This window comes from Merops nubicus, unplaced genomic scaffold (assembly GCF_000691845.1).
Source record: "Merops nubicus isolate BGI_N331 unplaced genomic scaffold, ASM69184v1 scaffold19966, whole genome shotgun sequence".
NCBI lineage: Eukaryota > Metazoa > Chordata > Aves > Coraciiformes > Meropidae > Merops > Merops nubicus.
Window position 1 is genome coordinate 351 of NW_008613207.1, and position 11966 is coordinate 12316.

At 50.5% G+C, this 11966-nt stretch overlaps 1 protein-coding gene across 1 annotated transcript; it reads left to right on the forward strand.

Annotated features, from left to right (window-relative positions):
• Nucleotides 1–4678: 4678 nt before the first annotated feature.
• On the forward strand, nt 4679–11646 carry LOC103774433 (regulation of nuclear pre-mRNA domain-containing protein 2-like; the record flags this gene model as incomplete). The annotated part of the gene is made up of 8 exons (XM_008941838.1): nt 4679–4808; nt 4859–5008; nt 6552–6652; nt 7758–7835; nt 8989–9041; nt 9605–9731; nt 10585–10760; nt 11431–11646. Coding segments are annotated over 8 exons (1031 nt in total), but the record flags the coding sequence as incomplete, so codon positions are not given.
• Between the last annotated feature and the right edge of the window lie 320 nt (nt 11647–11966).

An 11966-nucleotide genomic window follows, 5' to 3' on the forward strand; every position in this document is an offset into this window, starting at 1 on the left:
AGGAGCCTAACCGAGGCAGCGTTGTCTCCCCGTGTGGAGGTTTTGCCTGTTGTGGCAGGAGCTGAAGGAAGCTTGGCAGTGATGGGAAGATGATGTGCCCGTCCCAAAGCGTCACTCCAGGTTGTTCTGCAGCTTTTGGGAAGTTTGGGAGAGTTGGTTTTCTCCGTCGAGGCCCCTTCTGCAGGTTTTCCTTTAGGTTTTTTTCTTGTCCCTGCACGCTGTGATTAAAGAGAGGTAGAAGGGGAGAGGCCAAGGGCTGTTCTCTGGTCCATACCGACCTGCTGGTGAGGAAAAGCTGGTCCTGGTCCCATCCTGCCTCGCTGTCACTGCCCACCTCTCCTGGAAACCCTCTTCCCTCTGACAGCCCTCGTCACCAGGGCGGTCCTGTGGGACCCTCCTCTTCCTCCTCCTCCTCCTTACTTGGAGCAAAGTGCAGCTCCCAGCTCTCCTTGGGACGTGCAGACTCCCCTGGACTGGGTGTCTCTTGTCCCAGCTGCTGTTCTGGCTGCTCCCTGGGACCTCGGGGACAGTCTCACTGTGGCTCAGGCTCAGCAGGACACAGCTCCTCTGTGTTTATCCTCCTGCAGCTCCCCTCCTGCTGGCTCCAGGAGCAGGGGCTCTGCCCTGGGCTCCTGCTGCTTCTCCATGGCTGGCACCCCTCAGATGCTGCCCTTCCTCCTCCCTTGCACTCCTCTTTTACTCCTTCCCAAGCTCATCAAAACTATTTTTTCCTGGTTAACTCTCTTGTCCCCACCCTGGCTGCTCACATCCACTCTGGGCTGTTGGCTCCTTGCCCCTGAGCCCTTCAACCAGCTTGGGGAGTGTTTTTGAGGGTCAGAGCCCTCCTGAGGATCTCCCCTCAGCACCCCTCACGTTCAAACAGGTTCCTCCTGGAGCATTTCATCCAAGGTCCCAGCTAAAACAACCCTTAACAGCAGCCTTGAAGCTGCTCTGCTCTGACCCCTGGTTATTTGGTTACTTCCCACTAACCTGGGGTTTATTTTCTCCACTTTTCCCTCCTGTGTTCTCAGGCAGAAGAGTTCAGTGGTAATAACATCAGTCAGCACAGTTTGCTTTTGGGTTCTTTGCCAGCTTTTAACTATTTTAAAGCTTACAAGAAGGTGTCAGAGTTGAGTTTTTGAGGGATCATAGAATCAATAAGGTTGGAAAAGAGCTCTCAGGTCAAGTCCAGCCATCAACCCAACACTACCACGAGCACTAAACCATGTCCCCAAGTGCTATATCCACCTGTTTTTTGGACCCCTCTGGGGATGGGGGCTCCAGCACCTCCCTGGGCAGCCTGGGCCAACCCCTCCCCACTCTGTCAGGAAAGAAATTCTTCCTCATATCCAATGGAAACCTCCCCTGGGGCAACCTCAGCCCATTGCCTCTCCTGCTATTTCTTGTTCCAACCTCTTTTCAGGGAGTTGTAGAGCAGGAGAAGGTCTCCCAGGGATGGACGTGGTGGGATCAGGGGCTGTCTCTCGGGGGAAGAGGATGGCACCTGCCTTTGAGGAGGAGGAGAAGTGCCTTCATCCATCTCACACCTGATCTCCATCACCTCTGAACCCCTTGAGCTGGGCAGCTCCTGCTCTGGGGCTCTCCAGTGGTGCCAGCGTTGGGCTGAGGGTGGTTTCTCACAGGAGGCTTCTAGGAAATGTCAAAAATGGGGGGGGAAATTGGTCCTTTTTATTCTTTTATCCTATAAATCAGAGTGAGGAGGAGTTGGGCTGCTGGAGCTCCTGCCTCAGGATTTTGCCCCAGAGTTGGTGCCCTCAGGGAAGGGGAGAGCAGAGGTTTAAATCCATTGCTGTTGGCATGGGCATCTCCCATCCTGGGTCAAGGCTTGCCCAAACACTAGCCACTCAGTCTGGCTTGTGGGCCACCAAATGTTTCTGTGAGGTGATGCTGTGACAACTTTTCCTCTGGGGAGAGGTTCAGGGGGGTTGTGTCTCATCTCTGTGCCCACAGAGTTAAACAGGACATGTCACACACAGGTCCATAGAGCTGGTGGCCACCCTGGAGCTTGGCAAGAAGCTGGGGTGGACTCTGTTCTAATTTTCTCATATTCTCTCTATTTCCTCTCTGCTTTAAGCCAAAACAGTAATTAAGAAGCCATTCATCCAGCAGATAAGTGCTTCAGAGCCCTCTTGGACCTAAAGACACTGAGTTTACTTCCATAGCCTCTCACTCTAGGATGGGTTTTTATCTTCCCTGCTGGGCAGTTGGGGTGAATCTTGGTTTATAAACATCAGCCCTAAATTGAGCAGCTCCCCCTGCTCCCTCAAAGCAGCCAAGCCCTGTCTGCCTGTGAGCACCTGGAGAGTGGAGGTTGGGAAGGGCAGTTCCTGGTGACAGATCCTTGGGCTTGTGTTTGTTGCTTTGGGGAAACTCTTCCTTTTGGACACACAGTGTAAAATCAGCCCTTGGGATTGGTTGGTCAGTGTCAGGCTCACACAGTCCAGATGTTCCTGCTGGGAGCTTTGAGACCAAGCTCAGTGCAGGCTGGGGGTGCTGGGCTAGGTGACTTCTGGACCTTGGTGCTGATTCCTTGTCCAGGATCAAGCCCTTCAGTAGGAAACGTGGACAAGAGCTCTGCAGGGAGTCCTGACAGCACCAGTGCAGGAGCAGGGACTCTGCCTTTGAGTGAGGCTTCTCAGTGATGGCATTCAGTGTGTTACAGATGGACAAAGTCCCTGTGCCCGTGGCAAAAAAAAATGGCAGAAGTGTGTTGGTGGCCACTCACTGTCCAGATTCAGTCCTCCCAGAAGGACCCTGAGGGGCTGGAGCGTGGGCAGAGAAGGGCAACGGAGCTGCTGGGGAAGGGTCTAGAGGGCAAGTGTGGGGAGAAGCAGCTGCGGGAGCTGGGGGTGCTGAGCCTGGAGCAAAGGAGGCTCAGGGGAGACCTTCTGGCTCTGACACCTCCTGACAGGAGCCTGGAGCCAGGGGGGGGTGAGATCTCTTGTCCTCAAGTGATGGAGTGAGAGGAACCAGCCTCAAGTTGCCCCAGGGGAGGTTGGGGTTGCCCCTGAGGAACAATTTCTTGCCCTGGAGGGTTGCCCAGGGCTGTGCCAGGCTGCCCAGGGCAGTGGTGGAGTCCCCACCCCTGGAGGGGTTCCCAAGCCGTGGAGATGTGGGGTGAGGGACACGGGGCAGTGGGGACCTGGGGGGACTCCAGGAGCTCCAAGCTCTCTCCCAACCAGAAAGATTTCTGTGACTTTTCCCCACATCAGGGAGGAACGTTGGAAAAGAGGCAGGGGATAAAATTTAGCAATTAATTTCCAATAAAAGCTTGTGAGGTGGTTGTTGGCTGGGAAATAGTCCCCTCTGCACCAAAGGAGCCTCGTAAAAGTCCCAGCTCTCCTCCTGGCTGGCCTGGAGCAGGAGAACATGGAGCTCCTGGAGGCTGAGTGGTGCCAGTGGGTGGTTTGGGGGTTTTCCTGCAGCAAATCATGAATCCAGGAGCGGTGTCAATAAGGGGGAAACTCCCACTGGAAGTTCCTGGTGGGAAACTTGGAGAGCTTCAAAGAGGCTCTGCTGAGGTTGGGACCGCCGGGAAATGGAGCAGGATGGAGAGTTGAGAGATGTCTTGATAAACCCACTGATTATTGGGGTACAGCTGGAGAGAGGGGTGTCACCCAAGGAAAGGGGGACCATGAGAGTGAAACAAAACCATCTCTTGTCACTGTTCTATACTGAAACCCTCCTGTTGTGTCATTCAATTAAAAGAAGGTGTTAATGAGCCCAGGGGCTGAGCTTCCCGTGCTCCTGAGAGGAGGAGAGGTTTGGAGAGAGACCTGGCTGCAGAGCTGGATGTTGGGGTGCTGCTGAGGGTGGGAGGTGGGTGGTGGGGACCAGGGGGTGCTCTGGGAGAAATGGGGTCCCTGGAGGAGGAGCGATGGGGGGTCCAGGGCCCCCTGTGTGCCACACAAAAGCTGGTGCTGGCCAGGAACAGGCAGCACTTCTTAAATGAACTTAATGAACATCAGTTTATTAACAGGAGGGGTTTCAGGAGAAGGTCTCTCCTCATTTATAATCAGTGTCCTGGACAGCTACTGCTGGAGGTACCTGCATCAGTTTATTAACAGGAGGGGGTTCAGGAGAAGGTCTCTCCTCGCCCATAATCAGTGTCCTCTGGACAGCTACTGCTGGAGGTACCTGGGAGAACCTCCCTGGTAACACTGTGAGACTTTGAGACCATTTTAAGCCGTTCCAGCCCAAAAAAAGGGCCATTTATCCATGACAGTTTGTAGAAAAGGTGAGTTAGTGGCCTCTCCATTACAAAACTGGGGGTTCTGGTGAGTCCATGGCCAACCTGGGGGGTGCTGGAGCTTCAGGGAGTAGACCAGACCCAAACTGGAGCCACTGGGCTCATTCCACTGCAGAAGTAGGTGCCAGTTCATGTTTGAGCTCCCCAAATATGGCAGGAGGAGCACAGGGGGGTTCTTTTCTTTCTTTTTGGGTCTTTTCCCAAGCCTAAGTCAGAGTCAAGGCTTGATATCACCAAACATTTTTGGGGAATGATTTGGAAATGGAAGATTTCCTCTCTACTCCCCAGTTTTGATCGTCGACGCTGAAACACCCCCCCCCCCCCCGCAGACCCTGCAACATCCTTCCCCAAACGTGGCTGACCTGAAAGCTTCTCCTTGATGACCCAGGGTTTTCTTTTTGTCTTCAGCTGCCTTTCCTCACCGACTGAACCTTTTTTACTTGGCCAACGACGTCATACAGAACTGCAAGAGGAAAAACGCCATCGTCTTCCGCGACACCTTCGCAGAAGTGCTCCCTGAGGCAGCCTCCTTGGTCAAGTAAGTTCCCCAAACGTGGCTGACCTGAAAGCTTCTCCTTGATGACCCAGGGTTTTCTTTTTGTCTTCAGCTGCCTTTCCTCACCGACTGAACCTTTTTTACTTGGCCAACGACGTCATACAGAACTGCAAGAGGAAAAACGCCATCGTCTTCCGCGACACCTTCGCAGAAGTGCTCCCTGAGGCAGCCTCCTTGGTCAAGTAAGTCACAGCCCTGGGGGGGAAGGAGGCCTCAAAAAAGGTGACACATTTTCTTCCAACGTCCTCCAGCCAGCTGGAAACGTCCAGGGTTTGGTTCCAGTGGTGGGGTTTGGGTTTCTCCACAAGGAATAGGCAAGAATGGGAGTGGAGCTCGGTGTGGATTCACACAGGGGGGCTTGTTGGGGTGCAGGTATCATGTGAGGTGGTGTGAGGGGCAAGTCTGCTGTGGGAGACTCACCAGGAGGAAGAGGAGAAGGTCTTTGTGGTCTCCAGGGATCTGCCTGGGGTTGACCACCATGAGAACAAGCCTCATAGGTGCTGCTTTAACCCCTCTGCAAGCTCCTCTCTGCCTCCTGTGTTGCTAAAATATTCTTTCTGGTCAAGGTAACTCATCCTCAAAGGTGTTTTTGTGCTCTGCTGGAAATCAGAGGCTTTAATTTGTTACAGCAACACTGGATGAAAAGCTCTGGGGCTGGCAGGTGTCCTGGTGGGCGAGACCCACAGGGGTCTTTGCTGCCTTCTAGTTGGGTTTCCACATCTTCCTCCAACCAGATGGTCTCAGAGGGGCTGGACTAAATAAAACCCCAAAGCAGCTCTGTAGTAGTAACGTGATGTTGCTGCTCTCCACGTTGTTGGGACAGATTTTGAAGCGACAGATGGTTGAGGCAGAGAAAAGGTTAAAGTTGGGCTGCTCATTAGCTTATATTTAAATGTAGAAAGTTGAAACTGCTGTTAATAGACGGCAGCAAGAAGGAGGAGGGAGAAAAAACTGTGGGAGTATCAGGAAAAAAAGAGAGAAGGGAAAAACTCCAGCAAGAATTGCCTGTCACTGATCCTTTGGTAGCCCCAAGTGGCTTCACCAACCCCCTTCCTGCTCCAGATGTTGTAGAAACAGCCACCTGGGTAAAACATCTGTGGACTTGCTGCTTCCATCTTGAAGTATTTGTGTGCTGAGGGGCCGTGGGTCTTGGCTGCCCCTTTCTGGGTGATTTTTGTCTCTCCCACGTGCCCCTGGCTGGAGGTGTCACCAGCTGTCCCCCTGCAGAGCTCAGCACGGCCAGGGATGGCAGTGTGGCTCTGTGGCAGAGCCTTGGCAACGGGCCTTCCTCCAAGTCAGTTCAAAAAGCAGCAAAAGTGGCCAGAAAAACACCTCACTCACTTTCAGTGCTGCAAAGTGAACTCAGCAGGGCTTGAAGTATTTCAAAATTGGGCTTAAAAGGCTCCTGTGTCTTATTTTTTTTCTCCCAGCTCTGAAATAATCCCTTTTTTTTTTTTCCCTTATGAAGAAAGGCTTCAGAGAAATCCTGTTGGTATTACTACTGCTCTGAAACTTTCTCATTTTAGCAGAAAAAAAGGGCCCCAATCAATTAATGATGTGGAATTGTCACCTTGGTCTCACTGGGACCCCTTGCAGAACTCGAGTCCTCCCAAGATCTTTGATTTAAACACATAATTATTTGCTTCATTACCCATTCTAGAAACCTAAGAAATGACAAAGGGGAGGGGGGATAAAGCAAACCCACTGTACTCTTTGTTTTTTCAGGGATCCATCCGTGTCCAAATCTATTGAAAGAATCTTCAAAATCTGGGAGGACAGGAACGTGTACCCTGAGGAAACTATTTTGGCACTGAAAGAAGCTCTGAGTAAGTTCCTCACCCTTTGCATTGCTCACCTTGCAAAACTCATGGGGGGGTGGGGTTAAAGGAAATACAAGTCTCTTGTTCTTTTCTGCCTTTGCACCTAGTGCAGGGTGGAAAGCAGCGAGATGTGGGCTGTGAATTCCTCCAGATTTGTACTTTGTAAAGCCAGCTCTGAACCCTCTCACGTAAACTGGAGTTGTTCCAGCTGAGAGTAAACAGAAGGTGAAGGGAGAGTGGTGCTGAACACGGTGCCCTGGCTCTACCTCCTGTCCCTGGCTCCACCTTTGAGTCTGCTTTAGCAATAAGTTGTTTTGTCTGATAATATTTGTGGTGTGAGAAAGAGGCTGGAAACAAAGCTTGGAGGGCGAAGCCTCCTCGAGGCCAGGGGGGGGGCAAAGAACTCTCCTTAAAAGCCCAAATGGCTCAAGTTCAACCAAAAACACACGTAGGCAGTGAAAAACCAGGAATCAGTCGATACTCAAATACTTGAAGGAGGTTAGTCTGTGTTTCTGCTTCACTCCTACACCACTGAGAGCTGAAGGTGCTTCAGGAACTCCTCACGTGTGGCTTTGAGAGCCAGCCAGAGTCCTCCTGGCAGGAGGAACACGGTGGCTTGGGCTCAGGCTTCACCACAGGGAAAGGGTGTTGCATGTGGAGAGGTGAAGTTTCCACGTAGGCTTTGAAATCCTGAATATTTGTAACCTTTCAGATTCCTCCCCAATCAGCTCTGGTGGCTGTTTTCCCAACTTGCCTGTGAAAGCTCATTTCCTAAAAGAGCTCAGCGGTGTGGTTTTTGTTTCTCAGTGCCTTGTGTTTTCTCTTTGACTCTGCTGGTTAGTGGGATTTTTGAACTGTCTTAGAGGAAGGGCAAACAGAAACTTGATTTAAAACTGGAAGACCACCCCCCAGGTTGCTGTATTCCTGAGTCAACTGAGGTTCTCTTGGGCATCCAGCAGCTCACCGAAGGAAGTTGGTCTAGGTCTTTTAAAACAAATTTCTGTTCACTCTTTTGACCATACAACCATGTATGGCACCCCAAAAAATAAAAAAACCAGATTCTTAAAGGAATCCCATAATGCCAGACTGCAAAAACTGAAATGTTTTCCAGGTACAACTTTCAAAACTCAGAAGCAGCTGAAAGAAACTCTGAACAAACAACCGAATAAGCCGTGGAAGAAATCACAAAGTAAGGAAACCATGTGAACTCTCTGAACTAATATAGAAATTGCCTTCTTCAGGAGCAGAAGAAAGGCTGAGCCCAAACTGGGCCAAATCCCTGGATAAAATCCAAGCCAGCATGTGTCTTCCAGGCTTGTAAAGCCCCTTCCAGACTAATATCTAAAGCACTGAGGAGTCGTTGCTGTTTTTTTAAAGGAACGAAGTTTTAAACATAAACCTTTGTGAGAGGTTATGAACAGTGGAGGAAAAGAGCTGGTGGCAGCCCTTGGAAACTGGTGTTAGACTTACTCAGAGCTGGAAAGAAGACAGAGAGCAGGGAGAGGTGGAACCCTGCGTGCTGAGGAACATCTTCAACAGCCAACTTAGTGCTAAGAGAAAAGCAAACTGGAAGCTGGAAGTGCAGATAACGAACTTTGGAGCTCAGTCTAGCAGGAAATGCCTTCATAATATCCCCATCTGACTAATCTAAAGCCTTGAGAGGTCTGTAAAGCCAGCTGGTGGAGTGTTAGGTGTGAGATGTGGCGTGGTCAGGCCGTTCACAAAAGCCTTTTGGAAGAGTTTGGTTACTGGGTTTAACATCACAGCTGCTTTCCCAAACAAAAACGTGCTCCCTTCAGCATGGATGAAGGGTTTAGGGGTGTGCTGCTTATCAGATCTCCTGGTTTTGTCCAGAAAACAGTGGATTTAGTGTCTCTTTGACAAGATTTCTTCCCTGGCTCTGTTAATAAGATGTCAGAATAGAGGTGGGACAGTTCTTAAAGTTGAGAGCGTGGTTAGGAGCAGTGAGGAAGCTCTTAGGAAATCACCTTCCTCACAGAGAGGTGTCAACTCAGGTGAGCCTTGACCCTTGCAGGGACCCATCTTCCCAACAGCAGAGCTGGAAAAAAAAACCTTAGAGCATGTTAAAAAGGGATCCTAAAAAGCAATAATGATGATTTGTTGGCCTCAGTTGCAACCCAAGTGCCTGTGACCCACTTAGCCAGAGCACTGAGGGACATCTGTGTGGAGGGGAGAATGTCAGGAGCCACAGCCTGAGAGTCTTCCCTTGAATTTTGTTGTGGATCTTTTATTTTCTCTTTTATTAGAGCTGCCTTTTGGGACTGACTTTTAGCTGGGGTGCAGTTCCTTGGGTTCTTGACACTCTCCCTTTATCCCAACAGCATCTGCCAACCCGAAAGCTGCTTTGAAGTCCAAGATTGTTGCCGAATTCAGGGTGAGTCTACAAGAGGAAAAGTTCTGGGGCAAACCTCCATCCTTGGGCTGGCACTTTTGTGTCTCTGACATCCACCAGCAGCATCAGCTTGATGAGAAGCTCTGGTGTTTAATCTCTTTTTGCTCCTCGGCCATATAACCATGTCCTTAAGTGCCACATCTACTAAATTTTTAACCCCTCCAGGGATGGAGACTCCACCTCCCTGGGCCAAGGCCTCACCAGCTTCCCCCAAACCAGTGTGTGGTGTTCATGGGCACTGGTAGAGTGAAAAAAAAAGAATAAAAAAGATTTAGTCCTACTCTTAATCATTGTGGCCTTGGAGAATTACATCAGAAACTATCATAACCATCGTGGCCTTGGAGAATTAAATCCAAAACTATCATAACCATCATGGCCTTGGGGAATTACAGCCCCTGCTCAAGCCCAAGCCTGCTGATGTGTCTAAATGGGGGTTAAAAACTCAGATCCACGTGGCTGGTGTCTGTGTGGCCTCTGGTGCTGTTGGTTATTCCACGGAATGTGATGAGGATGCTTTTCTTGTGTGATTTTTTTTCTTTGCCCAGCCTCAGTCTCTGATTGATGAACTGCTGCTCTACAAACGCTCCGAAGACCAGATAGAGCTGAAAGAGAAGCAGCTTTCCACCATGAGGGTGGATGTGTGCAGCACTGAGACACTTAAATGCTTAAAAGGTAAAGGCAACGTGTAACACGCAGAACCTGGCACTGGAGGAGGCACAGACAGAGCTGTAGGAGCTCCTGGGTCTGTTGAGCCTTCAGCAGAAATCAGCCTGTGTCTGTATAACACCAAAATTTCAACACACAGTTCAGAACCACCAAGCAGGAGACTCAAATCTTTGTTATTTTGAAGCTGTTGCTTGAAACCTAGGTTGGTAGAAACCTAGATTTGTAGAAAAACCCCAAAACTTTGAAACACAAAGCCTCAAGCAAAGCAGAAGTGCTGAAGATACATCTTGTGCTATTCAAACACACCCTCTCTTAATTCAGAACCTCTTAAATAATTTTAGATTGCAATTAATTAAGGCATTCCTCAATGGTTATGCTTTGAGAGTGCCAACTGTGAGGCTGATAGCAAGCAGTGCCTGTTGGGGGAAAGAAACTGAGGTATCTGGAGCCCTATTAAAGGAAAATTAACCATAAAAGCTCCAATGGCTGTCGTGGTGCTTGGTAATCCTGACTTCAGCCTTTGAAAATGGGGATTTACAGCCTTGGTACCTCAGATGTGAACCCAAATGATTTTAGGAACGCAGTGCCTATTGGGGTAAAGAAACCAAGGTCTCTGGAGCCATAATAAGGGAAAATTAACCATGAAAGGTCCAAGGGCTGTCGTGGTGCTTGGTAATCCCTGTCTGCAGCCTTTGAAAATGGGGATTTACAGCCATGGTACCTCAGATGTGAACCCAAATGATTTTAGGAACCCTTGGAATAGGGCAACAAAATTCCAGCTTGCTGTTGAGGATATCTGAGAGCTGATTTCCCATCTGATGGCTGGCAGCTTGTTGACGAGGTGTTCATCTCCTTGCAGACAAAACAGGGGGAAAGAAGTTCTCCAAGGAGTTTGAAGAAGCAAGTTCCAAGCTGGAAGAGTTTGTCAATGGCTTGGACAAGCAGGTGAAGAACGGCCCCTCTCTCACCGAGGCCCTGGAGAACGCCGGCATCTTCTACGAAGCGCAGTACAAGGAAGTCAAGGTGGTGGCAAATGTAAGTACCTTGGTCCTCAGGCCTCCACAGGTGAGGTTCTGAGCTCCTCCTGTGCTCGCCGAGCACCTCAGAGGCCAGAAAACTCATCATCTCTGCTCAAAAATGGAGCAGTCCCAAAAGAGAGCGGGGTGAAGGTGTCGGGAGAGACCCTGGAAAAGTCTGTGGGTCAGAAGCTCAGTTTCTGCTTGTGTTGGACAAGATGGGGGGTTGGACTAGATGACTTTTCAAGGTCCTTCCAACCCAAAATCGAAAGTTTTTGGGTGTGTTTGTTTTTTTTTAGCCACTCTGGATTTGTGAAGCCAAACTAGTTAGTCTGAACAAATCCTCAATTGTGGCAGCTGCCCGAGTTGTGATCAGTACGGAATCTAGATGAACAAAGGAAGAGAGAGTTCAGTAAAGCATTGCACAAACAACCAACCCTGCCAAAAAAGCCCAAACCAGCAGCATATTTGTTAGAAAAATGGGGATAAGTCACAGGAAAAAGGTTTTAACTTCTGTTTTTTTGTGGTCGTTGCTCTGCAAGACACACTGACAAGCTGAGTTCTGACTGCAGAGTCCTCCCTGCAGGGTGCAGGTCGCTGGAAACTAAAGGGAAAGCTCCTTAGGGAAGTGCTTGAGGCATCCTGTCTACCTATAAAAAATACTCAGCCCAGGTTCTTTCCCCCCTTAGGCCTATAAAACCTTTGCCAATCGAGTGAGCAACCTGAAGAAGAAGCTGGACCAGCTGAAGGCCACTCTGCCTGACCCAGAGGAGTCCCCAGTCCCCTCTCCCAGCATGGACGCCCCGTCCCCGACGGGCTCCGAGTCCCCGTTCCAGGGGATGGGGGAGGAGGAGAGCTCGGGGTCCCGGGGGGCAGCCGCAAGGCGGGGTCCCCAGAGCCCGTGACAGACAACAGGGACGTGGAGGACATGGAGCTCTCTGACGTGGAGGAGGACACGGCCAAGATCATCGGTGGGTGCCACGGGGGGCAGGACAGTGGTTGGGTAGGGATGGGCTGGGGGTAGGAGAGCCCCTTGTCCAGCCCTGCTCATGGTGGGGTGGACACACGGAGCCCTTGTAGGGCTGTGGGTTGGTGCTGTTGGGTTTCCATCTCCTGCCACGAGCAGGGTGTCCCTGTCCTGCCCAATCCAGGCAGGATTGTTCCCATCTCCCACTCCTCTCAGCAAATCCATTCCCTGTGGGAATCGAGCCTGCTGATAATCCTG